This window comes from Pseudophryne corroboree, chromosome 3, assembly GCF_028390025.1.
Source record: "Pseudophryne corroboree isolate aPseCor3 chromosome 3, aPseCor3.hap2, whole genome shotgun sequence".
NCBI lineage: Eukaryota > Metazoa > Chordata > Amphibia > Anura > Myobatrachidae > Pseudophryne > Pseudophryne corroboree.
Window position 1 is genome coordinate 449132105 of NC_086446.1, and position 25385 is coordinate 449157489.

The following is a 25385-nucleotide window of genomic DNA, read 5'->3' on the forward strand; positions in this document are numbered from 1 at the left end:
GGGGTTGGGAGAAAGAAAGGAGGAGTACTTTAACAGCAATTGCTTTTACTCACTGTTACTGAGCTATAGTGTCGGGATTCCGGCATCTGTATTTCGACTGCTGGGATTCTGACCGCCGGGATCCTGACCAGATCCCGATCTGACAAGCCTATAAGACTAATGATATCTTGTCTAAACATTACACAATAGTGAAAATGCATTATTCACTAACTGGTACTCAATTAAAATAATGGCATCATGGAAAAAGTATAAGGGGCCTATTTATAACCATCTGCATCTGATAATGCGGATAACAGGTGATAAACTCGACCAAACTCGCAATGCGATAATTGAGCACATCGCATGGATGTATCAATTATCACATGCAGGGACAAAGCTTGCAAGGGGCTGCCGCCGGGTTCCCTCCCCGTCGCTACTACCCCCACACCGCAGAAGACACCCCCCCTGGGTTTATACTTACCAGTCATAGGAGCTGGTGTCTGCTGCTTCCAGGTGGCTGCCTGGTGCCGAGTTCTTCTTCTGTGCTGTGACCCCCAGTGCCGCAAAGTGAGCTGCCATTTTGCAGCATCACTTTACTACACCGGGGGTCACAGCGCGGCACATTTTTTTGGGGTAATCGAATTTCCCATAATTTTAATGGGAAATGCGATCTGGGCTTTATTAACTAAAATAGAAAATTAGAAAATAAATCGCAGTGAGCCCTGGGAAAATAGTCACAGGGCAGCACTGCGATTAGCTGCCTTATGCCCAGCTTTCTCTGCCCCCTGGTAGAGATAGCTGTGCATGGACCCGGCAGTGTGATCAGCTCTGTGTGTCCGATGGACACACAAGCTGATCTCTGGTAAAAAGAACAAAAAAAAAAAGCAAAAAATAAACAAAAAAACATACCAGTCCTGGAGCTGGTGGCTGGTGCTCCGGTGTTGGCTGCTGGGCACCGGGTCCTCCATGTGCTGCGCTGTGACCCCCCGGTGCAGTAAAGCATACCTCCCAACTGTTCTGAGTTTCGCAAGACAGTCCGGTTTTTTGGGGACTGTCCAGCTGTCCCACCCGCGGGCAACATCGTAGCAGCATCTATTCACAAGAGACAGAGGGACTGGAGGCATGTCAGCAGCTCACAGAGCGCTGGCCATGCCCCTGCAGCTACAAAAACTGGAGGCGTGGCTCTTGATCACGGCATGCCCACAAAGCCACGCCCCTTTCTTTAAGCCACACCCCCTTTTCGGGGCAGGTGCGGCTAGGCCGCCCAAGAAGTGTCCCTCTTTGCAGGCTCCACATGTTGGGAGGTATGGTAAAGTAATGCTGCAAACGGCAGCTCACTTTACAGCACCGCAGGTCACAGCAGCGGACAGGAACCGGCGCCCGGCAGCCCTGCAGGAGCAGTGATGACCAGCTCCCTGGACTGGTGAGTATACAGTATTTACCGCGCGGTGGGGGGGGGTCAGAGGTGCGCAGGGGGGGAGCAGCAATGGTAGGGGCGATGTTGATGGTCGTGGCGCATGCGCAGCAGGACATCTGGGTATTTTTCACCGGAAAATAACGATGATGCTGCGGACAAGCATCGCAGGGACAGATCGTCAAAGGATGCGGATGTGAGGTGATAAAATCGCCCAAATCTGCACTGCGATAATCGTACATACATTGCACGGATGTATCAATTATCGCATGTAGTGACAGAGCTTACGATCAAGCTCTGTCCCTGCGATGTCTCTCTACAGCATCATTGGGGTATTTTTTGTGAAAAAACACCCTGATGGCCTGTTGCGCATGCGCCGCCACCATCGCTGCTGCCACCGTGTTGACCCCCCACGCTGCGGACCCCTCCCCCTCCCCCCCCCCCCACACGGTAAATATACTCACCAGTCCAGGGAGCCAGTCATCACTGCTCCTGACTCCCGGTGCTGTTTAGGTTGCTGAAAGGGAGGGTTAAGGAAATAAAGTATACTTACCTTGCCCCTGTCGGGATTCTCACCATTGGGATGCCACAGTCAGTATTTTGACTGCGTGCATCCCGACCGCCAGCATATGAGACCCGACCCATTTACACACTGTGATAAGCAGTGATGTGATGACCAATTTTTATATATAAAATGATTCAACATAATCAGAAATATTGCATAAAGCTATAAAACCATTCCTGCAGAATGCCGATGCTCGCAATGGGTAAGGCAAGGCTGCCACCGGGGGGATGTCTGCTGGTACTGGCGTCCCGGCCCCGGCACTTGGCAGAATGGGCGGGCCCACCTGTCCGCACATACCACTGCACATAGACTGCGCCTGTCCGCACATACCACTACTGCCCGTCTGCACCTACCGCCCCCACCTACCACGGGCCCTTTGCATTAAAAGTGAAAGCAGGGCAGCGCTAACCTGCACGCCGTCTGCTACTACCACTGGGCCCCGCATCCCGCCCTAGTGGCCATTCAAAGATTTTTTTGCTCAAATAGAAAGGAGCTGCCACACATGAGGAGCAGAACTGGAAAGGCAGCCCAGATCACAGGACCAGGAGAAGAAGGAGGCGGTCAGTGAAGGTACTCGTACTGGCGGAGGCGATGAGTGTGGACTGCCTGGCTGGGACTGGAGAGGGTGAGTGGAAATGTAGAGGGAGGGAAAAGAGTTGGATAGAGCAGCTGGCTGCCTGCATTAGACTGGTGCACAGTGAGAGAAGGCTGGGTACATAATAGAGAAAGTAGCAAAGGAGAAGATAGCTGTGCATGTTATAGGGACAGACAGGTGCAGAAAGGGGAAAAAGAAGGAGGAGCCAGGGGGGATTATGCAGATGTGGTTGGAGTTTCTGCAGTGATAATGCTGTATGTACTGTAGATGCAGATGGAGGCATCTATTACATGCAGATGCCTCCTGCTGCAGTAGTGATCCGAGCTGCGTCCTAGGACGCAGCATCAGATCAAAGCACCCACCATCGGGCGGCTTGTGGCACCTGTGGAACTACCGAAGCCGCCTGTCGCAGAGACCAGAAGTTCTCCATCCTATGAAGGGAATCCCTGGCCTTTTTCCACCCACTAAACGGCGGCAACACACCTCCATTTTTCCAAACGGAGCCCATCCCAACCCCCAAAATGGCATCAGACGTCAATCAATGACAGTCTGAAGTCGGCCTGCGTGCTATGCCACAGGCACGTTAGCACAGTACGGATCCAGCGCATGCGCAAAGTACCAAAAATCATTACTTTGCAATGATGATGGCACCTGAATGACCCCCCCCCCCCGGGTGCAGAGGGGGAAAAGCTGGGAGAGCTATGTATGTTAGACAGAATTATAGGTCAGCTGTGCATACTGTAGAAAGAGGAGCAGACTGAGATAGCGGATAGCTTTTACTCCGATAGTGTGTGACAATGGGGGGTATGCATCAAAATCAAAACTTGGAGAGAGATAAAGTGGAAGACTATAAAGTACTAACCAACCAATGCTTGCCTTAACTGTCAAGTTATAGGCACTGGGCTAGATGCATCATCGCTTGGAAAGTGATAAAATGGTGAGTGATAAAATACCAGTCAATCAGCTCCTAACTGACATTTTTCAAACACAGCCTGTGACATGGAAGTTAGGACCCGATTGGCTGGTACTTTTTCACTCACCATTTTATCACTCTCCAAGCGATGATGCATTTAGCCCTGTGTTTGAAAATTGACAGTTGCTGATTGGTTGATAATTTATCTCTCTCCACTTTGTCTCTTTCCAAGCTTTCATACATATTCCCCTGTGATTCAACATGTCTGGTGATCTTTTGGGGTGAGGGAGGGGGCCCCTGTCTATTTTGCCTGTTCGGGGCCCCACAATTTCTGATGGCAGCCATGTGGGGTGGAGACAAGAGGATGGTATAAGTGAGAGAGGGAAAACACATGAGGGAAGAGGACCCTGCTTGTGAGATCTTACAATCTAATGGGAAGGGGCAGACAAACAATGTTGATACAGATGGGAGAAACAGTCTGGAGAGATGAATTGCAGATGGACATACAGTAAATAAGTAAAATATAGTAAAAGCAAATATCTAGGATTCACGTGGGGAGATTCAAATGTATGAAAAGTCGGTTGGGTGTCTGCTTTTTCCTGTCTATTAGATAGGGAAAAACAGACTCGCAAGTCGCAACTGACTTTTCAAACATTTGAGTCTCCCCCAAGGAGTCTATTTACTAAGACTTGGATGGAGATAAAGTGGGCGGAGATAAAGAACTAGCTAATCAGCTATTCTAAATGCCATGTTACAGGCTGAGTTTGAAAAATGACAGTTAGGAACTGATTGGTTGGGACTTTGGGGGATCGCTCGCTGCAGTTTGTCGCAGCGCAGCGATCGGGTCGGAACTGTGCATGCGCCGGCGCATTGCAGCTTTCGTTACCTAGCTATCGCCTCAGAGACAGAGGCGGCCGCTAGGCGGGAGGGGGCCGAACGACGGCATTAAGCCGCCGTTTAGGGGGAGCGGTGCGGCCAACGCAGGCGTGGCCGGACCATTGGGGGGGCGGGCCGCGGCGGCTGCGTGACATATCACGCAGCCGCTGCTGCCAGCGGGAGCGATGAACAACTCCCGGCCAGCCGCAGGAGCTGCGCTGGCCGGGAGTTACTCCTCAAATACAAAGGCATCGCCTCTGTGCGATGCTTTTGTATTTGTGCGGCGGGGGCCGGCACTGACATGTGGGGCGGACTAGCCCTGTGCTGGGCATCCCCCCGCATGTCTGAGTTTACGATCGTAGCTGTGCTAAATTTAGCACAGCTACGATCAACTCGGAATGACCCCCTTTGTCTCCATCCACTTTATCTCCATCCAAGGCTTAGTAAATAGACCTTAGTATTTGCTAAAGTGAGGGGTTTACAAAGTGGAGATGTTGCCCATAGCAACAAATCAGATTCTAGCAAGTATCTTCTCAAAAAATGTGTAATATACAGTAAATGTTAAGCAGTATCTGATTGGTTGATATGGGCAACATCTCTACTTCTGTAAACCCACACTTTAGTAAATGTATCCCTTAGTATCTCCATATTGTTAACTTTCATGTATTCCTGTTTTCTTTCTTCTTCTTCTTTTTAAATTTGGCATATGATGTATAGTAAATGTGAATCACATGTATAGAATGTACAGTAAGTATAGAATTAAATAAAGGAAAAAGGATGGAATGTGGTGCCAATGTTGTATTTTCCTAATGCATTATGTGGTCTATTCATGAAGCAGTCAAAAGTGTGGAGAAGTGAGCCAGTGGAGAAGTTGCCCATCACAACCAATCAGTGTTGAGGTAACATTTTTTAAGTGCATTCTATAAAATTATACATAGCAGCTGATTGGTTGCCATGGGCAACTTCTCCACCAGCTCACTTCTCCATACTTTTCACTGCTTCATAGATAGACCCCCTATATCTGTAGTCATAGGCAGTGATGGATTTTACCTATAGGTTGCAGGGCTGCAGCCCCCAAAGTAAAATCCGCCACCTCAGTGAGCCAGTTGCAGTCCGTGACTGCAATGGCTACACTGTGACTAGCAGTGACTTTTCATTCGAAGTGCTTCCTGCTAGTCACCCGCAGGACAAGCAGTACCATCGGGAGGTGTTTTATCCCTCGGGGACTGCCAGACTGGGCTGTGATTAGCAGAGAGCGTGCTTCCTGTGGGAAGCCACTCCCTACCTTTCGGAAAGCCCTATTTGGCCCCTATGGGCTGCAGCCGAATGAGTTCATATAAGCCAGTGTTTTGCTTATGCACAGTCTCACCGCAGCCAGATTTATTGCGCAGGTGCTGGTATCAGGCTGGCCGATGCTCTACTTCACTCCACCTACTGCAGGCAGCACGGGTAGTGGCAGCCTCCCCTCATCTATAGTGGTAGGTGCCACCGGTGGTCATAAGTGAACTCTGGTTTCCCTCCCAGATTAGCATGCAGTAGTTTTATTTGGCCCTAATGTGTTAATTCATAAATGAATAATAAGTAATTACACATATTTAGTTTGTACTGACTCACTGACAAGTTGCCTAATTTCATTAAACCCTGTCTTTAAAAGTGAAGGGTCATCACTTAATATGTGTTCCTCAATTATTTGAATCTATTTTATCATGACAAACTGACAGGATGCTCATCTTAAGTGCATTGATCCTGTTTGTGCTGTAATTGCTCGGCAGAAATAGTTATATTTTTAACTACTGTGAAACATGTTTGTGGCATGCAGCTCAGCCCTGCAATTTTCCTATGAGTCCTCCCACAAACAAGAAGCAGCAATCATGCGGGTATCCTAGACAAGCAGCCCTTACAGAGTGATATATAAAGCTTGGAAGGAAACATAGATGAAGGAATCATTTGTGACATGCAAAAGAGCGTAAGATGTACGAGAAATCGGTCACTTTCTGCTTATACAGCATAAATACAATTAACATTATATTGCACTTCAGAATCTGTGTGCAAGTAATGAACTGCTATAATATGCCACCTTAGCCTTCTTATGGGCGGGATTTACTAAAGGGAAAATGCGGTAAAACCCCCGTTTTACCGCATTTTCATATGTACTAACTCCCGACCGCCGCGTTTTCGCCTCATAGGGTATCGCCATCTTTTAATGGCGATACCCTATAGAAGCCTATGGGATTCTTACCGCCGCCGCCCCACGCCGCATCCCGCCGCCGCCCCGCGCCGCTCACGACGACCCCCCTTCCCCCCCGGCATACCTGAGCTGCTGCTGCCTGCTGGTGCGGCCCCCCTCCTCCTTCTCCCCCGCATCACAGTCTTGTCTCCTTCCGGCTGCAGGGGGGAGGAGGAGGAGCCCGGGGACTCCCTGCACACGTCACCTCCCGAGCCTAGGAGGTGACGGAGACCCCCGCTGACCCCCGCCGACCCCGGCAGACATCATCGCGGGGGGCCTCCTATACCGCATTGCGATACTAATCGCATATGTTAGTACATATGCGATTAGTATCGCTGCGGTAGGCGGCGAGAGGCGGCGATTGCTTATAGTAAATCTCGCCCTATGTGAGGTAACGTTTCTTGTCAGAGATGTCTCCAAAATATGTGCAATATTGTGCACTGTGGACTTGGAGCCCGTATGCTCTGATGCTATAATTCAGATGCATAGCGCTTCAACTTATCTCTACATGAAGCTCAATTGGTATAACTGGATGACAATGGGGTTTTTGAACATATTGTAGGCTAGAATTAGTTGGGGCATGTTGAGAGTGCATAGTCGGAATTATGATCCATATTTTTTTTCTGAAACATCTGGGAGACTCCTGAATCTTGGGTGGCTCTCCCATATACCAGGAAAAGTGGGCAAGTCTTCCAGAGATCTTCGACTGCCACCCACTTCCCAAGTAAAGTAGGCAGTCTGGTCAGCTTGATGGATCCATGCTATACCGGCATTGTATAATGGAGGGCTGGGTCTATTGCAGCTTCTCTACCCTATACTGCCGACTTGTCGGCAATTATGTTTTGAACCATGCTGAGCTTTGTAGAGATCAATCTGAGTTTAGATGCATCTTACACCAAGGATTGGGCGTGGTGCAAGTTAAAATGATAATGGCTATTTAAGCAAGCCTATGGATAGTAGAGGTCACATAAATATTTGCATTTTAGGGTCTAATTCAGACCCGAATGCAGCCGCGCATCTGTACGCAGCAGCTGCATTCAGGTGGCCTGCGCTTGTGCACTGGCTCACAAGCAGGTGTAATTGTGGCTGAATTGCATGTCAATAATATATTTATTATTAATGAATAATGATAAGCACCATTTTTAAAATTGCTCCATAACATGCTCCCCTTGCTCTACATGTGATTGCAAAACATTCCAAAGATTGCCAGCTTAATTTGGTAAGTGTTTCCACTCACAATAAACTGACCATTCTCATCCATCTTTATTCTTGACTATAAACAAATCAATAAAATTAGGTGTGAGTTGTGTCCTGTATGACATTTTCATGGCACATTTGCATAATGCAATTTCAAACTTGCATTGAATCTTCCTAGCAGTTTAAAGTTTTTGGTGTACACCCCCCAACCCCTGAACCTCTTGCACATTTATATATAATTTGGCCATCAGCACAGGATTTCTATATGTCTGACAGGTACCAACCAGGGAACACTTTCGTCCTGGGCAGTGGTGCAAGTTGAAAAAATTTCTTATTGGTACTGTGTGCATGCGCTGAAGGTGCGCGCGCCAGAAAATGGGTGTGGCCACATGCCACACGGGGCATGGCCAATGAAAATGGGGCATGATACACATATGGGGGGTCAGATACACATATGACCCCAATAGTGCAGTGCCAGATACACATATGCCCCCAATTGTGCCAGATACACATATGCCCCCAGTAGTGGAGTGCCAGATACACATATGCCCCAGTAGTTCAGGACCAGAAACACACATGCCCCCACAGTGCCAGATATGACCCCACAGTGCCAGATACACATATGCCCCCACGTTGCCAGATATGCCCCTAGTGCCAGATACAAATATGCCCCCCAGTGCCAGATACACATATGCCCCTGTTCCAAATATGCCCCCATAGTGCCAAATATGCCCCCACAATGCCAGATACATATATGCCCCCACAGTGCCAGCTACACACAAAGTGCTCCGCTCCCCAGCTCACCGCTAGTGTGTTGTGCTCTGTGTGAGGGGAGGAGAGCGCAGCGCGCGCCTTTCCTGCCCCTCAGTACTCATCCGGTCTCTGGCGGCGGTGGCTTGCCTATCAAATGAGGTGCCGGTTCATGAGCCAATCAGGAGCTGCCGCTCCGCAAGCTCTGTTTGGCTCATGAACTGGCGCCTCATTTGAAAGACACACCACCGGAGGGGCAGGAGAGACGTGCATTGCGCTCTCCTCCCCTCACACACAGCACAGCATCGGCTGTAAGCATTGCGGTTGGGCCGGCGGTACTGTGTACCGGCTGGCAATTTCTTACCGGTACGCAGTACCGCCACGTACCACCATACTTGCAGCACCTGTCCCGGGTAAACAACCTGGGTTAAGTGTGAATGGTGTGACCCAGGATTATACTCCTGGGTCACACTTAGATGCCTCTGATATGCTGTTCAGGGCTGCTTGGGGGGCAAGGATGCCGGAAGGGGGCTGTGCTTCGTGCTGCCTGTAGATGCAGCTGGTTTTAGAAGGGGTGTGTGTCATTGCTTGAGTGTTACATGTATATGTGTGTTTGAGTGTGACATGTATGTGTGTGTTTAAGTGTGACATGTGTGTGTGTATGACATGTATGTGGGTATAACAGCAGCCTGGCAGCCCTGGCTTGTAGAATTATGCCTGAAATGGGATGACCCGGGAATTTCCCATGTCTCAGGAGTAGTGTGAAAGGGGGTCTCAAGCAAAAACCCAGGATTTTTGAAGGTGAAAAACCCAGGTCTAGGCAGGGAAATTCCTGGGTCGTATATCTGAAAATGGTATCAGGGTGTTGTATCGATGAGTTTTATAACTTGCATATGGAAACCCAAAGTGTTTTTATTCCAACTTTTTAAAGCTTTTATAAAACACTGAAAAATCACACAAAACACATTTTTCTGTACCCAAAAATATTGTAGGACTTACATTTGCTGGAAAAACACTTGCTGGGTATCATTTTTCCATCATTAATTAAAAAAATGCAGCACTACTACTGGGGGCATTATGAGTATAAGCAGCGATAATACTGGGGGGCATTATGCATATAAGTAGCGTTACTACTGAAGGTATTATGTGTATAAGCGACGATACTCCTGCGGGCATTATGGGGGTTATACAGGTTTGTTAGCAAACCAAAAATGTTTTGGTTAGCAATTGAGCAAAACCATCTTGCACTGCAAGTGGGGCAGATGTAACATGTACAGAAAGATTTCGATTTGGGTGGGTTATATTGTTCATGTGCAGGGTAAATACTGGTTGCTTAGTTTGTACAATGCAATTTAGATTTCAGTTTGAACACACCCCACCCAAATCCATCTCTCTCTGCGCAAGTTTACACTTGCCCCACTCCACTTGCAGTTAAACATGGTTTGCCCAATTGCTAACTTTTTTGGTTTGCTAACAAACCTGAATAAGGCTCAATGGGTATAAGTGGCATTACTACTGGGGGCATTATGTGTATAAGCGGCGCTACTACTGGGGGCATTATGTGTATAGTCAATGCTACTTCTGGGGGCATTATGTGTATAAGCAGTTCTATTTCTGTGGGCATTATGTATATAAGCAATGCTACTACTGGGGGCATTATGTTTATAAGTGACACTACTACTAAGGGCATGACGCTACTTATGTGGGCATTATGTGTGTAAGCGGTGCTACTTCTGTGGGCATTATGTGTATAAGCGGCATTACTACTGGGGGCATTATGTGTACAAGCAGCGCTACTACTGGGGGCATTACTGTATGTGTATAAGTGGTGCTACTACTGAGGGCATTACTGTATGTGTATAAGCAGCACTACTGTGGACATAATGTGTATAAGCAACGCTACTTCTGTGGGCAATATGTATATAAGTGACACTGCTACTGGGGGCATTATGTGTATAAGCAAAACGACTACTGGGGCATTACTGTATGTGTATAAGTGGCGCTACTACTGGGGGCATTACTGTATGTGTATAAGCAGCACTACTACTGTGGACATTTATCTGTATAAGTGACGCTACTTCTATGCGCATGGGGCCTAATTCAGAGTTGATCGCAGCAGCAAATTTGTTAGCAGTTGGGCAAAACCATGTGCACTGCAGGGGGTGCAGATGTAACATTTGCAGAGAGAGTTAGATTTGGGTGGGGTGTGTTCAAACTGAAATCTAAATTGCAGTGTAAAAATAAAGCAGCCAGTATTTACCCTGCACAGAAACAAAATAACCCACCCAAATCTAACTCTCTCTGCAAATGTTATTGCTGCCACACCTGCAGTGCACATGGTTTTGCCCAACTGCTAACAAATTTGCTGCTACGATCAGGTCTGAATTACCCCCATTATGTGTATAAGCGGCGCTACTAGTGGGGGCATTATGTGTATAAGTGGTATACATTTAATTTGCCGGCTGTTTGGATCCCGGTGTTCAGGATACTGACACCGGAATCCCAACATCTGGTAATGCTGGCAGCCGGTTTAATGGTGCAACAGGACTATTCCCACTCGTGGGTGTCCACAACACCTATAGAGTGGGAATAAAACTGGCAAGTGCAGCGAGCCCACAAGGTGACTCTTTGCGCTCACCCCACTGCTGGCATACTGGGGCCCGGGATGCCGCTGTCGGTATATTGATGGCCGGCATCCCGGCCACCAGTAAATCATACTGTACCTGTATAAGCGGCACTACTAATGGGGGGCATTATGTGTATAAGTGACACTACTAATGGGGGCATTATGTGTATAAACAGCACTACTACATGTGATGTAACGTAAGATTGTGCTGCTGTGTGGCGTAATTTAAAATTGGGGTTCTATTATGTGGCCACACCCCTTCCTTGTGAGACCACACTCCTTTTTTGTTGCGCACCAAAGTCCAAAGTCATACACTGTTCCTTTGTAAAGTATGGGAGGGCATGAATTTATAGTTTCCAAGGGTATGCCGAACACCCTTGCACCGGCTCTGCATTCCTCCCAACCATCCCGATATCAACAGGGCAATCCCACTTTTTGGTCACTGTTCTTTGGTCCCAACGGTGGGCCACAGGCGATCAGGAGGTTTGCATAGCAGAGCAGTAGTGATATGACGTTGTACTCATTCACGAGGGGTCCACTTAGTGAGACACTGCAGGGCTGGAAAGACAGAAGGGTGCATGCTGCCGGCTGGGGCTAGAGACACACTGTAGGATTGGAGAGACAGAAGGGGGCTGGCTGCCGGCGGGGGCTAGAGAGACATTGCAGGGCTGGAGAGACAGAAGTTATATAATTACTTACTTTTGATATTTTTGACCAAAATATTAAACTAAAGGACTCTTATTTATTTCTTTATTTTTTTCTGTAGTATTATGCTAGTGTCCTGCTATAAGAATGTAATACTTAAATGGCAAACTTTTTTTTTTCCTCATGGTTAGTAGGCATGAACACTAAGGGCCAAATGTAATAGAGTATGGGGTAAATTTACTAAGATTCGTAATTCTCCCGATTTGGTGGGAGAATAATCACGAATGACATCGAAAGTGTAAAACTGCAACTTTTTGAATTTGTTACGATGGATTTACTAAGCTGCCGTATTTTGCCTTTTCGGGTTTTCCGATGTCGATGTCATTCGTTTTTTTTTTTTCAGTTTTTTACGGCAGTGATTAGCAAAACACTGCCGACTTTTTTACAATGAATCTCGGCCGGATCTGTGTGATCCGTGCTGGGGTTCATTTTTTTTTTTTAATTAAACACTGTAAAATCCAAAAAAAAATTGCGTGGGGTCCCCTCTCCTAAGCATAACCAGCCTCGGGCTCTTTGAGCCGATCCTGGTTGCAGAAATATGGGGAAAAAATTGACAGGGGTTCCCCCATATTTAAGCAACCAGCATCGGGCTCTGCGCCTGGTCCTGGTTCCAAAAATACGGGGGACAAAAAGAGTAGGGGTCCCCCGTATTTTTAAAACCAGCACCGGGCTCCACTAGCTGGACAGATAATGCCACAGCCGGGGGTCACTTTGATATAGTGCCCTGCAGCCGTGGCATCAAAAATCCAACTAGTCACCCCTGGCCGGGGTACCCTGGGGGAGTGGGGACCCCTTCAATCAAGGGGTCCCCCCCAGCCACCCAAGGGCCAGGGGTGAAGCCCGAGGCTGTCCCCCCCCCATCCAATGGGCTGCGGATTGGGAGGCTGATAGCCTTTTGTGATAATGAAAAGATATTGTTTTTAGTAGCAGTACTACAAGGCCCAGCAAGCCTCCCCCGCATGCTGGTACTTGGAGAACCACAAGTACCAGCATGCGACGGAAAAACGGGCCCGCTGGTACCTGTAGTACTACTACTAAAAAAATACCCAAAAAAAGACAAGACACACACACCGTGAAAGTAAAGATTTATTACATACATGCACACAAACATACATACATACTTACCTTATGTTCACACGCAGGTCGGTCCTCTTCTCCAGTAGAATCCAAGGGGTGCCTGTTGAATAAATTCTACTCACCAGATCGCGGGTCCCAGGCTCCTCGGGGCATCCATTTGTAATCCACGTACTTGCATAAAATAAGAAAACGGAAAGCCGAGCCATGAACTGAAAGGGGCCCCATGTTTTCACATGGGACTCCTTTCCCTGAATGCCAGAAACCCACTCTGACTGATGTCTAAGTGGGTTTCTTCAGCCAATCAGGGAGTGCTACGTTGTAGCACCCTCCTGATCGGCTGTGTGCTCCTGTACTGAGTGACAGGCGGCACACGGCAGTGTTACAATGTAGCGCCTATGCGCTCCATTGTAACCAATGGTGGGAACTTTCTGCTCAGCGGTGACGTCACTTTAGGTCAACCGCAGGGCAGAAAGTTCCCACCATTGGTTACAATGGAGCGCATAGGCGCTACATTGTAACACTGCCGTGTGCCGCCTGTCACTCAGTACAGGAGCACACAGCCGATCAGGAGGGTGCTACAACGTAGCACTCCCTGATTGGCTGAAGAAACCCACTTAGACATCAGTCAGAGTGGGTTTCTGGCATTCGGGGAAAGGAGTCCCATGTGAAAACATGGGGCCCCTTTTAGTTCGTGGCTCGGCTTTCCGTTTTCTTATTTTATGCAAGTACGTGGATTACAAATGGATGCCCCGAGGACCCTGGGACCCGCGATCTGGTGAGTAGAAATTATTCAACAGGTACCCCTTGGATTCTACTGGAGAAGAGGACCGACCTGCGTGTGAACATAAGGTAAGTATGTATGTATGTTTGTGTGCATGTATGTAATAAATCTTTACTTTCACGGTGTGTGTGTCTTGTCTTTTTTTGGGTATTTTTTTTAGTAGTAGTACTACAGGTACCAGCGGGCCCGTTTTTCCGTTGCATGCTGGTACTTGTGGTTCTCCAAGTACCAGCATGCGGGGGAGGCTTGCTGGGCCTTGTAGTACTGCTACTAAAAACAATATCTTTTCATTATCACAAAAGGCTATCAGCCTCCCCATCCGCAGCCCATTGGATGGGGGGGGGACAGCCTCGGGCTTCACCCCTGGCCCTTGGGTGGCTGGGGGGGGGGACCCCTTGATTGAAGGGGTCCCCACTCCCCCAGGGTACCCCGGCCAGGGGTGACTAGTTGGATTTTTGATGCCACGGCCGCAGGGCACTATATCAAAGTGACCCCCGGCTGTGGCATTATCTGTCCAGCTAGTGGAGCCCGGTGCTGGTTTTAAAAATACGGGGGACCTCTACTCTTTTTGTCCCCCGTATTTTTGGAACCAGGACCAGGCGCAGAGCCCGATGCTGGTTGCTTAAATATGGGGGAACCCCTGTCAATTTTTTCCCCATATTTCTGCAACCAGGATCGGCTCAAAGAGCCCGAGGCTGGTTATGCTTAGGAGGGGGGACCCCACGCAATTTTTTTTAATAAAATATCAACTTTCCCACCCCTTCCCACTGATATACATGCACGGATCTCATGGATCCCTGCATGCCTATCCAATCACGGAAAAAAAAAGCAGGTCTGTTTTTTTTTAGCACTTTTTTACGAGTTGTAATTTTTCACGGCAGTGTTTGTTTTTTTTTTGCTTTGCACTTCTTAGTAAATTACCGAGATTCATACTTAAACTGCCGCGTTTTGACCGATGGTGTATTCATTCGTAATTTTTTTCTTGGACTTGCAAAAAATTACGAATGCCCTCATCACTGCCGTGATTATTGCTTAGTAAATTACCGAGATGACACTTTGATGAAAAAACGGCATCTCGGTCAAAATCGGGAGCTTAGTAAATTTACCCCTATGAGTTTCAAAAAGTGAGAGATTTGGTAAGGTTTTGCAGTTTTTTTTAAAGTGACAATCATTTACACAGCAAGTTCAACCTGGTTTTGCAGTGTAAATGATTGCCACTTTAAAAAAAAACTGAAAAACCTTACCAAATCTCTCACTTCCTGAAACTCTCACTCTATTACATTTGGCCATAATTGTTTTACGCATGGCCGGATCCACCTAGGGGCGACAAGGGCAGTCGTCCTGGGGACCCCACACATTAGGGGCCCCCACACTCTCCCCAGCTCTCCACAGCTACAGCAGCATCTCTTCACTGCAGTGGAGGGTGGGTGGGCAGGCGTCCGATCACCGCCGCAGCAGAGGGACCAGTTGCGGTTAGGAGAAGGGACCTTGTTCCAGTAGTAGGTAACTGCGGTCCCCGGCGTGAAACTTGCAAGCAGGCCGCAGGTTTCGGAGGTGGGGAGACCGGGCTCCCGGCCCAGCAGAGGGGGGCACTGATAAGGGGGATCCGGTCTGAAGATCGACACTGTCTAGGTCAACAATGTTTAAGTCGACCGCTATAGGTCGACAGTCACTAGGTCGACAGGGTTGGAAGGACGACAGGGTTTCTAGGTTGACATGTGCTAGGTCGACAGTTCAAAAGGTCGACATGAGTTTTTAACATTTTTATTTTTTTGAACTTTTTCATACTTAACGATCCACGTGGACTACGATTGGAATGGTAATCTGTGCCGAGCGAAGCGGTAGCGGAGCGAGGCACCTTGCCCAAAGCATGGTGCACTAATTGGGGTTCCCAGTTACTCTTCGAAGAAAACGATACCAAAAAAACAAAAAACAACTCATGTCGACCTAGACACTGTCGATTTAATGATCCACACCCGATAAGGGCGCAGCTGGGTAAAATGAGGCCAAATGCCGGAGCTCCTCAGCAACACGTCTGCTCCGATAGCAAGCTAAGCCACGCCCCATCCACTTCCACATTATTAACATTTTATATATATATATATAATATACAAATGTACCCTCTTACTGTGCTTAATGGGGGCTGCACCACTAGTATATACCCTTTTGCTAGTACAGGTTTCGAGAAACACATAGCCACCCGGATACAGAGTGCGCACAATGTTATTAAAAAGTTAAAACAATATCCTATTGTAATTAGGAATCAACCAACAACCAATGTAACTAGATACATAAAATGTATTAAAATATGGCTTATATCAGTTAGGACAAAAAATACCCCTATGATACTGTTAATTTCTGGGGCTTGTTGTCCTAATGGAAGAGAGTTCTCAGCCCTACGCGTTTCGTCCTTAAAAGGAATTCATCAGGGGAAATCAATAAGGAGCTGGATGAGTGAGGAGGAAAAGGAACAATATTTTATATCCCATATAAAAATACATATATATTTCATATCCAATATAAAAATACATAAATAATTAAGTGTACAAAGATAATTTTTCAATATACAAAGGTGATTTTTCCAACTTTTCAAACATAACAATTTTAACAAAATTGGATCTATTTGATTATAGAATTCTTATAAAGTATAAATCCTTTAGTTGGGCAATAACATAATCACTTGTAATCCATTTGACAATTAAAACCACTAGAAAAAGCTATTTGACAAGGTAAGTGGTTACAAATCAAGATTTAAACATTTGACATATATAGTCTTAGATCATTGAAGGAAGAGAGTATGCATACCGTGATTCACAAAGCGCTCGTTTGATTGGTGAACTTCCAATAGATGAAGTAATCTTTTCATAAATAATGTAGTAAAACCAACGGTATACTTTGGTGATACAGTGCTACCTAAAAATAATGATTAAATATCATATCCGATTCTGAGAACCAATATTATAAACTATTTAATAATTTAATTTACTTACTAAGGGGAAAAAAGATGATCATAAAATGACCTCTCTTCACCGGATAAAGGATTTCGTGATAAACAGTGGACGATACTAAAATATAAATGTAAATTTAATACTTAGAAAAACGTGAATGGCTTAATTTAAAATAATTGGATAGAGGTATTACTTACATAGTGTATATAATAAGACAGTGTTCTTAATATCACAGATAGTGGTCCACTAGAAATAAATAAAATATTTTTATTTTAATATTTAATCTATAAATTTGAAAACTTAAATATACCCATTCCTAGATGGATATAGCATAAAGGATAATGCTAAATCATATAAGTGTAGTACTCCATGATTTATTACAAGTTATGGCTCCAATAGGATGTGTGTCTGTCTCTTCCAAAATGGATAATGAACTCTAAGGGACAGAGCAACTCTATTTAAACTCTTAGGCTTATTACCTCACTTCCTTAAGGCAATCAACCAATAGGAAGGAGTGTGATACAATTAGACAAATAAGAGTATATTAAAACCCACTAGTAAAGTATGTGCAACATTGGAGGTGCAAAATAATATCTATTAAATGGTGCTATGAGGTAAACTCTGAAAATATATTAGAAACGTTAATAAAGACCAAATTTGGTCTAATTACGTCACTTCCGCTGTGCGTTCCAGCAAGCTTCAGTGGAACGCATGGCTAGTTCTGCTCTTCAGGTTAGGTAACCAAATCGGGTTTAGTAAATATATATAAAATAATGCACAGTGTACAAAGGAAGCCATGGATGGCTTCCTTAGTTGTACGGGTCTCTTGTGTAAGGTGCGTTCCACCTCACCTGACGGTGGACCGCACCGGAAGTAGGCCGCTTGTGTTCCACCTGATCCAACTGTGGAATGCATGAACCGCGCATGCGCCCGCCGCTGTCCCAAGCGCTCCACTGTAACTCACATAAATTAGAATACATAATGGAGTGCACTTGGGCAAATGATAAATCAGATTACATCCAATTGTTATAATTTAAACCACTTTCAGCAGTGTAACTGGAACGGGGGGACCAATAGTATAGATGGAATGGGAAAAGAACCAAATGGTAAAATACAATATTCCTTCAATGCCTTTACATATTATACATGTAAACTAATTAAAATACAACATAGAATCAAAATTACCCTAAAAAGGCAACAATTTCTATACTTTCATTTAATCCATTGGGAAATAGAGTATTAAGAGTATAAATCCAGGATGTCTAATTTATGTGAGTTACGGGACTCGGCGCCTGCGCGCAGAATCATGTAGAAAGAAAATAATACAGTGGAGCGCTTAGGACAGCGGCGGGCGCATGTGCGGTTCATGCATTCCACCGTTGGCTCAGGTGGAACGCAAGCCGTGGCCTACTTCTGGTGCGGTCCACCGTCAGGTGAGGTGGAACGCACCTAACACAAGAGACCTGTACAACTAAGGAAACCATCCATGACTTCCTTTGTACACTGTGCATTATTTTATATATATTTACTACACCCGATTTGGCTACCTAATCTGAAGAGCAGAACTAGCCATGCGTTCCACCGGAGCTTGCTGGAACGCACGGCGGAAGTGACGTAATTAGACCAAATTTGGTCTTTATTAACGTTTCTAATATATTTTCAGAGTTTACCTCATAGCACCATTTAATAGATATTATTTTGCACCTCCAATGTTGCACATACTTTACTAGTGAGTTTTAATATACTCTTATTTGTCTAATTGTATCACACTCCTTCCTATCGGTTGATTGCCTTAAGGAAGTGAGGTAATAAGCCTAAGAGTTTAAATAGAGTTGCTCTGTCCCTTAGAGTTCATTATCCATTTTGGAAGAGACAGACACACATCCTATTGGAGCCATAACTTGTAAGTAATCATGGAGTTCTACACTTATATGATTTAGCATTATCCTTTATGCTATATCCATCTAGGAATGGATATATTTAATTTTTCAAATTTATAGATTAAATATTAAAATAAAAATATTTTATTTATTTCTAGTGGACCACTATCTGTGATATTAAGAACACTATCTTATTATATACACTATGTAAGTAATACCTCTATCCAATTATTTTAAATTAAGCCATTCACGTTTTTCTAAGTATTAAATTTACATTTATATTTTAGTATCGTCCACTGTTTATCACGAAATCCTTTATCCGGTGAAGAGAGGTCATTTTATGATCATCTTTTTTCCCCTTAGTAAGTAAATTAAATTATTAAATAGTTTATAATATTGGTTCTCAAAATATTTAATAATTATTTTTAGGTAGCACTGTATCACCAAAGTATACCGTTGGTTTTACTACATTATTTATGAAAAGATTACTCCATCTATTGGAAGTTCACCAATCAAACGAGCGCTTTGTGAATCATGGTATGCATACTCTCTTCCTTCAATGATCTAAGACTATATATGTCAAATGTTTAAATCTTGATTTGTAACCACTTATTTGTCAAATAGCTTTTTCTAGTGGTTTTAATTGTCAAATGGATTACAAGTGACTATGTTATTGCCCAACTAAAGGATTTATACTTTATAAGAGCTCTATAATCAAATAGATCCGATTTTGTTAAAATTGTTATGTTTGAAAAGTTGGAAAAATCACCTTTGTATACTGAAAAATTATCTTTGTACACTTAATTATTTATGTATTTTTATATTAGATATGAAATATATATGTATTTTTATGTAGGATATAAAATATTGTTCCTTTTCCTCCTCACTCAACCAGCTCATTATTGATTTCCCTGATGAAGTCCTTTTAAGCACGAAACGTGTCAGGCTGAGAACTCTCTCCCATAAGGACAACAAGCCCCAGAAATTAACAGTATCATAGGGGTCTTTTTTGTCCTAATATAAGCCATATTTTAATACATTTTATGTATCTAGTTACATTGGTTGTTGGTTGATTCCTAATTACAATAGGATATTGTTTTAACTTTTTAATAACATTGTGTGCACTCTGAATCCGGTTGTATATATATATATAGTATACAAACACAGCACTGTGTCTGGCTGCAGCACACAGCAGCCATACACAGTGCTGTGTTTTATAATATATGTATATATATATATATATATATATATATATATAAAGTCCCCAAACTCCGGCACTCACTGGAAACGATTAGTTGCTGTGCCCGGTGCCCTCCTCACCTTCAGCCCATAGGCTATGTGCAATATAAGCTCCAATGGCGGCACTCAGGTTCAAAATAAATGAAGACTCAGACTACAGCTTGTAGGCAACGTATTAGTGCTTCCCAGCACTTTTATCAAGCCTATATATATATATATATATATATATATCCAAAGAAAAGTACAGGCACTCACCACATTCCAATTGTATGCATATTTATTGTACCTCACAGGAGCATCTCCAACTGAGATTAAGCAGCGATATATGACAGCATGTCAGCAGTATGTCGACGTTTCGGCTCCATCTGAGCCTTTGTCAAGACAGACAACACAGCAACAGGTCTTATCCCAGCAGCCCATAATGCACACTGACCCATGGACCATATTTATAGCAGATACCTGCCACAAGCCACTCCCCTCCAATTGCCAAGAGGAAGTGAAGCCAAAACCATAGAGCTACACATTGTAGCAACCTGCTGTATCCCTCATATGGGTATAGAGGTATATAGACACATGTGGTGAAGCTATTAGTTCATGCAAGCACTTAAAAACATGTTAGAGATCAAAAACAAAACAGCAGCGTTTAGCCACGAAAACAGAAGTAACATGCGTTCCACAGTCGGTGGAACGCACCCACGTGACCGGAAGTGCATCAAACGGCTGTGGGGAAACCAAGCAGCAGTGTACAGCTGCTGCTAGGCAATCAAACAAGACAATAACTGAACAAGGAACAATGTTACATGGTGCATGCAAACACATACCAACCAGATAAATGTAAATAAAGAGCACCTAATAGTAATCATTCTAGTACTAGATGAAAACTAATGGTTGGTAAGTGAAGTTTTAGCGATACCCACAATTATTATCATCCAAACTAATAGGGGTGAGGTCATAGTGGCACGGTCTCTGCTACACAGGGGTACATGGAAACACCAACATAAACGACATAAGACAATACAGCAATATACACATAAATACAAAATTACAACAATATAACCTAAAATCAATATAATTGATTATCCATTGGAATATTATTGTAAAAATACAGCCCTGTCCTAAAAAAGTGTTAAATGGATTAGCCTCATTTAACCCTCGTGGGGCCAAAGTATCAAGCTCGTAAATCCATTTTACTTCACGTTGCCTCAGAAGCCTCTCACGGTAACCACCCCATGACAATTTCGGTATGTGATCGATCAACATACATTTCATACTGGAAATTGAGTGTCCCCTCAATGCGAAGTGTTGGGCAACTGGCTTATCAGACACTTTTGTAACAAGTGCTGCTCGTATGGATGTGTGATGGTTGGCCATCCTATGGCGGAAGTTCCTTGTGGTCATCCCCACATAGTAATAGCCACATGGGCACACAATGATGTAAATCACATGATCCATAGTACAATGCAATCTGTGTCGGATCTTAATTTGTTGCCCACTATGGGGGTGAGTAAAACTCTGTCCAACCATCAAGGACCTGCACGTGGTACAATTAGGGCACCGGTAACAGCCATTCTTGGCACTTCGTAACCAGGTGTCTGTTGTCACTGTTGGTTGTAGTGTCGGACGCATCAGCATTTGACATAGATTTTTTCCACGTCTGTATGTGCATAGCGGTGGCTGCTGGTACAACCCCTTAAACGCTGGATCAGAAGCAATGATAGGCCAGTGCTTACGTAACACCTTTTCAGAACAGGGTGAGGCCACATCATATGTGGAAGTGAAAATCATAATATTAGCCACTTTGTTAGAATTGCGTCCACTGTCCATGTGGGAGTGCCTGTATCATGCTTTTTTAAGACATCTTCTGATAGTTTGTGCCGAATATCCACGGTCTTGAAATCTCTCAACCTTCTCGTTAATTTGTAATTCAGTCGCTTCACCAATGGTGTTATTACATAACACACGCATGAATTGCAAAATCGGCAAGCTTTCTTTAAGATGTGCAGGGTGGTGACTGGAGGCATGTAGAAGCGTGTTCCGATCAGTCTCTTTCTAAAGATAGTAGAGGCAAGTTTTCCATTTTGTTGGAAGATAGTTACATCTAAAAAATTGACCTCATCATGGTCAATGTGTTAAGTAAAATGGTTAGGGCTGTTCAGATTATTGAGGTATGCAACCATCCCATGAAATTCAATGTCGGTCCCTAACCAAATAACAGAAACATCATCAATATATCGGCCAAAATATAAGCACTTCTGCCCAAAGTTTGGCACTATATTGCCAGATTCATATTTATGCATGTATATATTGGTGTATGTTGGGGCCAGATTGGACCCCATAGCAGTGCCACTACATTGGACATAAAAGTCCTTGCCATATGAGAAATTATTCTGTCTCAGTACCAAACCAGCAAGTTCGAGTAGGAACTCAATGGGAGGACCAGTATGCTGACATGCAACTAGTGCATCGTGCATGGCTAACAGTCCCTCCGTATGCGCTATTACCGTATACAAGGACTGGATATCCATGGTAGCCAACCAAGCTTCATCAGGTATTGTACCAAGAGAACTGATCTTGTCTAGAAAATCGGGAGTATCTCTGATGTAACTCGGAACAGAAATCAGCAAAGGTTGTAGAAATGAGTCAATAAACATCGCTAGTGGCTGTAACACTGAACCCATTGCCGATATAATCGGCCGACCTGGAGGGTCCACCATCGATTTGTGTATCTTTGGTAACGTGTAGATGATTGGACACACCGGATTCTCAACAGTCAAATAACGTGCTATTTTTTGGTCCAACCATCCACACGCTAAAGCCAGGTTAATAGTGTCATCCACTAATCTTTTGATACACAATATTGGATTGACATTACATTTCAAATAGACTGCTGAATCAGCTAATTGTCTAAGGATTTCAGCATTGTACTTACACCAGTCCTGCACCACCACGGCACCACCTTTGTCAGCTTGCCTTATAACTATCTGATCGTTCCCGATCAGATTTTTTAATGCTGTCCTCTGTATTGAAGAAAGATTATCGTACCATGGTGGTGCCTGATGAGTCCTCATCTCTTTATCTGTCAACCTAAGAAAAGTACGAATACTAGGGTTCGATGATTGTGGATCGAACATACTAGGTTTGGTTAAACCTGAGACATGACCCACTTCACTTGTACTATTAGAGAAAAATTCACGAAGTCTAAGTTTTCTACCAAACTTGTAGTGATCCACCGCCCACCCAAATCTATTGTAAGGGACAGTGGGGACAAATGAGAGGCCCAGCGCTAGAACATCAAATTCATGAGAAGAAAGTGTAAAACTGGACAGATTGAAAACTGTTTCTACTGATGTTTCCATGGGCGCCCTGTTCGCCTTGTATCCCCCCTCCTTGAGGGGTGCCTCGTCCTATGTTTCTGTTGGGGTCGGTAGTGGTCCTGGTTGTCCGTCCTAAAAAAGCTCCAGACGGTGGTCTATTTTCAAACCCCTCACTCTCAGAATTAGATTGTGATGATGAATTATCTAAGGGACCCAAATATCTACCTCTAGTCTGTATACGTGGTCTCCGACCGGGGTAGCCCTTAGAGTCACCCCTCAGCCACCTGTATACTTGATTGTTGGAATAATCAGCATTGACGGATGTCAATTTTTTACACTTAAAAGTAATAAGTTCCTGCTGATAAGAGTTAACCTGTTCAGTCAACTGTTCAATCCACTTATCTGTTGTATCTGTAACCAACATAGACAGATATGTGGAATTAAATGTGGCCAAGTCCTCTCGCACCTGTTTAAGTTTGACCCCAACCTCCTCAATAACCAGGAGGATGAGGTCAAGTGAACATTTATTTAATACTCCGCACTACTTGGTACAGAATGCAAGGCTATTGCGACCAATGGTTGGGATATTGTTCACCCGAAAACCTCTCGGGATCTTCTTGTTTCTAATATAGTCTGAAAGGAATTGGCCATGCAAGGTGAGATCTACCTCACGTTTTCTTAACCGTAATGCTTTATGATACAGATCTAGTGGTGTTTTATCAGGTAGCTTGGCAAATTCCGTGTGATCAAACAGTACTTTTTCTGCATCATCGTCTGTTAGAGATATGAATGTACTATGTGCTAGTTGGAAGGTAGCATCATCTACAAATTGATTAGAATCAATAGACATATTGAAATTCACAGTCTTGGTGGCCAATACACAAAAAATAACCAAATATAGAACTTCAACCAAGGACCGACATGAAAGACTGGGAATGGCTGCAATAACCCAATTGATCAATTAAAAACATGAATAACCATATGCTGGTGATAAATGCATTTAAGGCTGTGGACAAAAATTCAGTCCAAAACTTAGGTCACTTCAGAAAAACAGTGGCGGGTGTTGGACTAGAGAAATGGTTTGATTAACAAAACATTCCAAAACATATCCGGAGAGTCCACACTCTCTGCTACAAATTCACCGTGGGCGGTGCTCCATAAAGGGCTGTCACAGTCCATAGATATCCAAAGAAAAGTACAGGCACTCACCACATTCCAATTGTATGCAAATTTATTGTGCCTCACAGGTACATCTCCAACTGAGATTAAGCAGCGATATATGACAGCATGTCAGCAGTATTTCACCGTTTCGGCTCCATCTGAGCCTTTGTCAAGACAGACAACACAGCAACAGGTCTTATCCCAGCAGCCCATAATGCACACTGACTCATGGACCATTTTTATAGCAGAGACCTGCCACAAGCCACTCTCCTCCAATTGCCAAGAGGAAGTGAAGCCAAAACCATAGAGCTACATATTGTAGCAACCTGCTGTATCCCTCATATGGGTATAGAGGTATATAGACACATGTGGTGAAGCTATTAGTTCATGCAAGCACTTAAAAACATGTTAGAGATCAAAAACAAAACCGCGGGGGTTTAGCCGCAAAAACGGATGTAACATGCGTTCCACAGTCGATGGAATGCACCCACGTGACCGGAAGTGCGTCAAACGGCTGTGGGGAAACCGGGCAGCGGTGTTCAGCTGCTACTAGGCAACCAAACAAGACAATAACTGAACAAGGAACAATGGGGCAGATGTATTAACCTGGAGACGGCATTAGGAAGTGATAAACCAGTGAGAAGTGCCAGGTGATAAACACACCAGCCAATCAGCTCCAATATGTACAATAACAGTTAGGAGCTGATTGGCTGGTGCGTCTATCACCTTGCACTTATCACTGGTTTATCACTTTCTTATGCCTTCTCCAGGTTAATGCATCTGCCCCATGGTAACACAGTGCATGCAAACACATACCAACCAGATAAATGTAAATAAAGCGCACCTAATAGTTATCATTCTAGTACTAGATGAAAACTAATGGTTGGTAAGTAAAGTATTAGTGATACCCACAATTATTATCATCCAAATTAATAGGGGTGAGGTCATAGTGGCACGGTCTCTGCTACACAGGGGTACATGGAAACACCAACTTAAAAGACATAAGACAATACAGCAATATACACATAAATACAAAAATTACAACAATATAACCTAAAATCAATATAATTGATTATCCATTGGAATATTATTGTAAAAACACAGCCCTATCCTAAAAAAGTGTTAAATGGATTAGCCT

General features: G+C 44.4%; 1 protein-coding gene and 1 long non-coding RNA gene across 2 annotated transcripts in view; one reads left to right on the forward strand and one right to left on the reverse strand.

Annotated features, from left to right (window-relative positions):
• Positions 1-6722, reverse strand: part of LOC135055926 (protein-glutamine gamma-glutamyltransferase E-like) — a 226952-nt gene extending 220230 nt beyond the window's left edge. The window contains exon 1 of the mRNA XM_063960528.1: positions 6655-6722. Within this exon, the coding sequence (XP_063816598.1) occupies positions 6655-6706 (52 nt within the window). The 5' untranslated portion in view covers positions 6707-6722. The remainder of the gene's footprint in view (positions 1-6654) is intronic.
• The window catches only part of LOC135055928 (uncharacterized), a 229563-nt gene that overhangs the window by 119293 nt on the left and 84885 nt on the right, over positions 1-25385 (forward strand). The window lies entirely within an intron of this gene.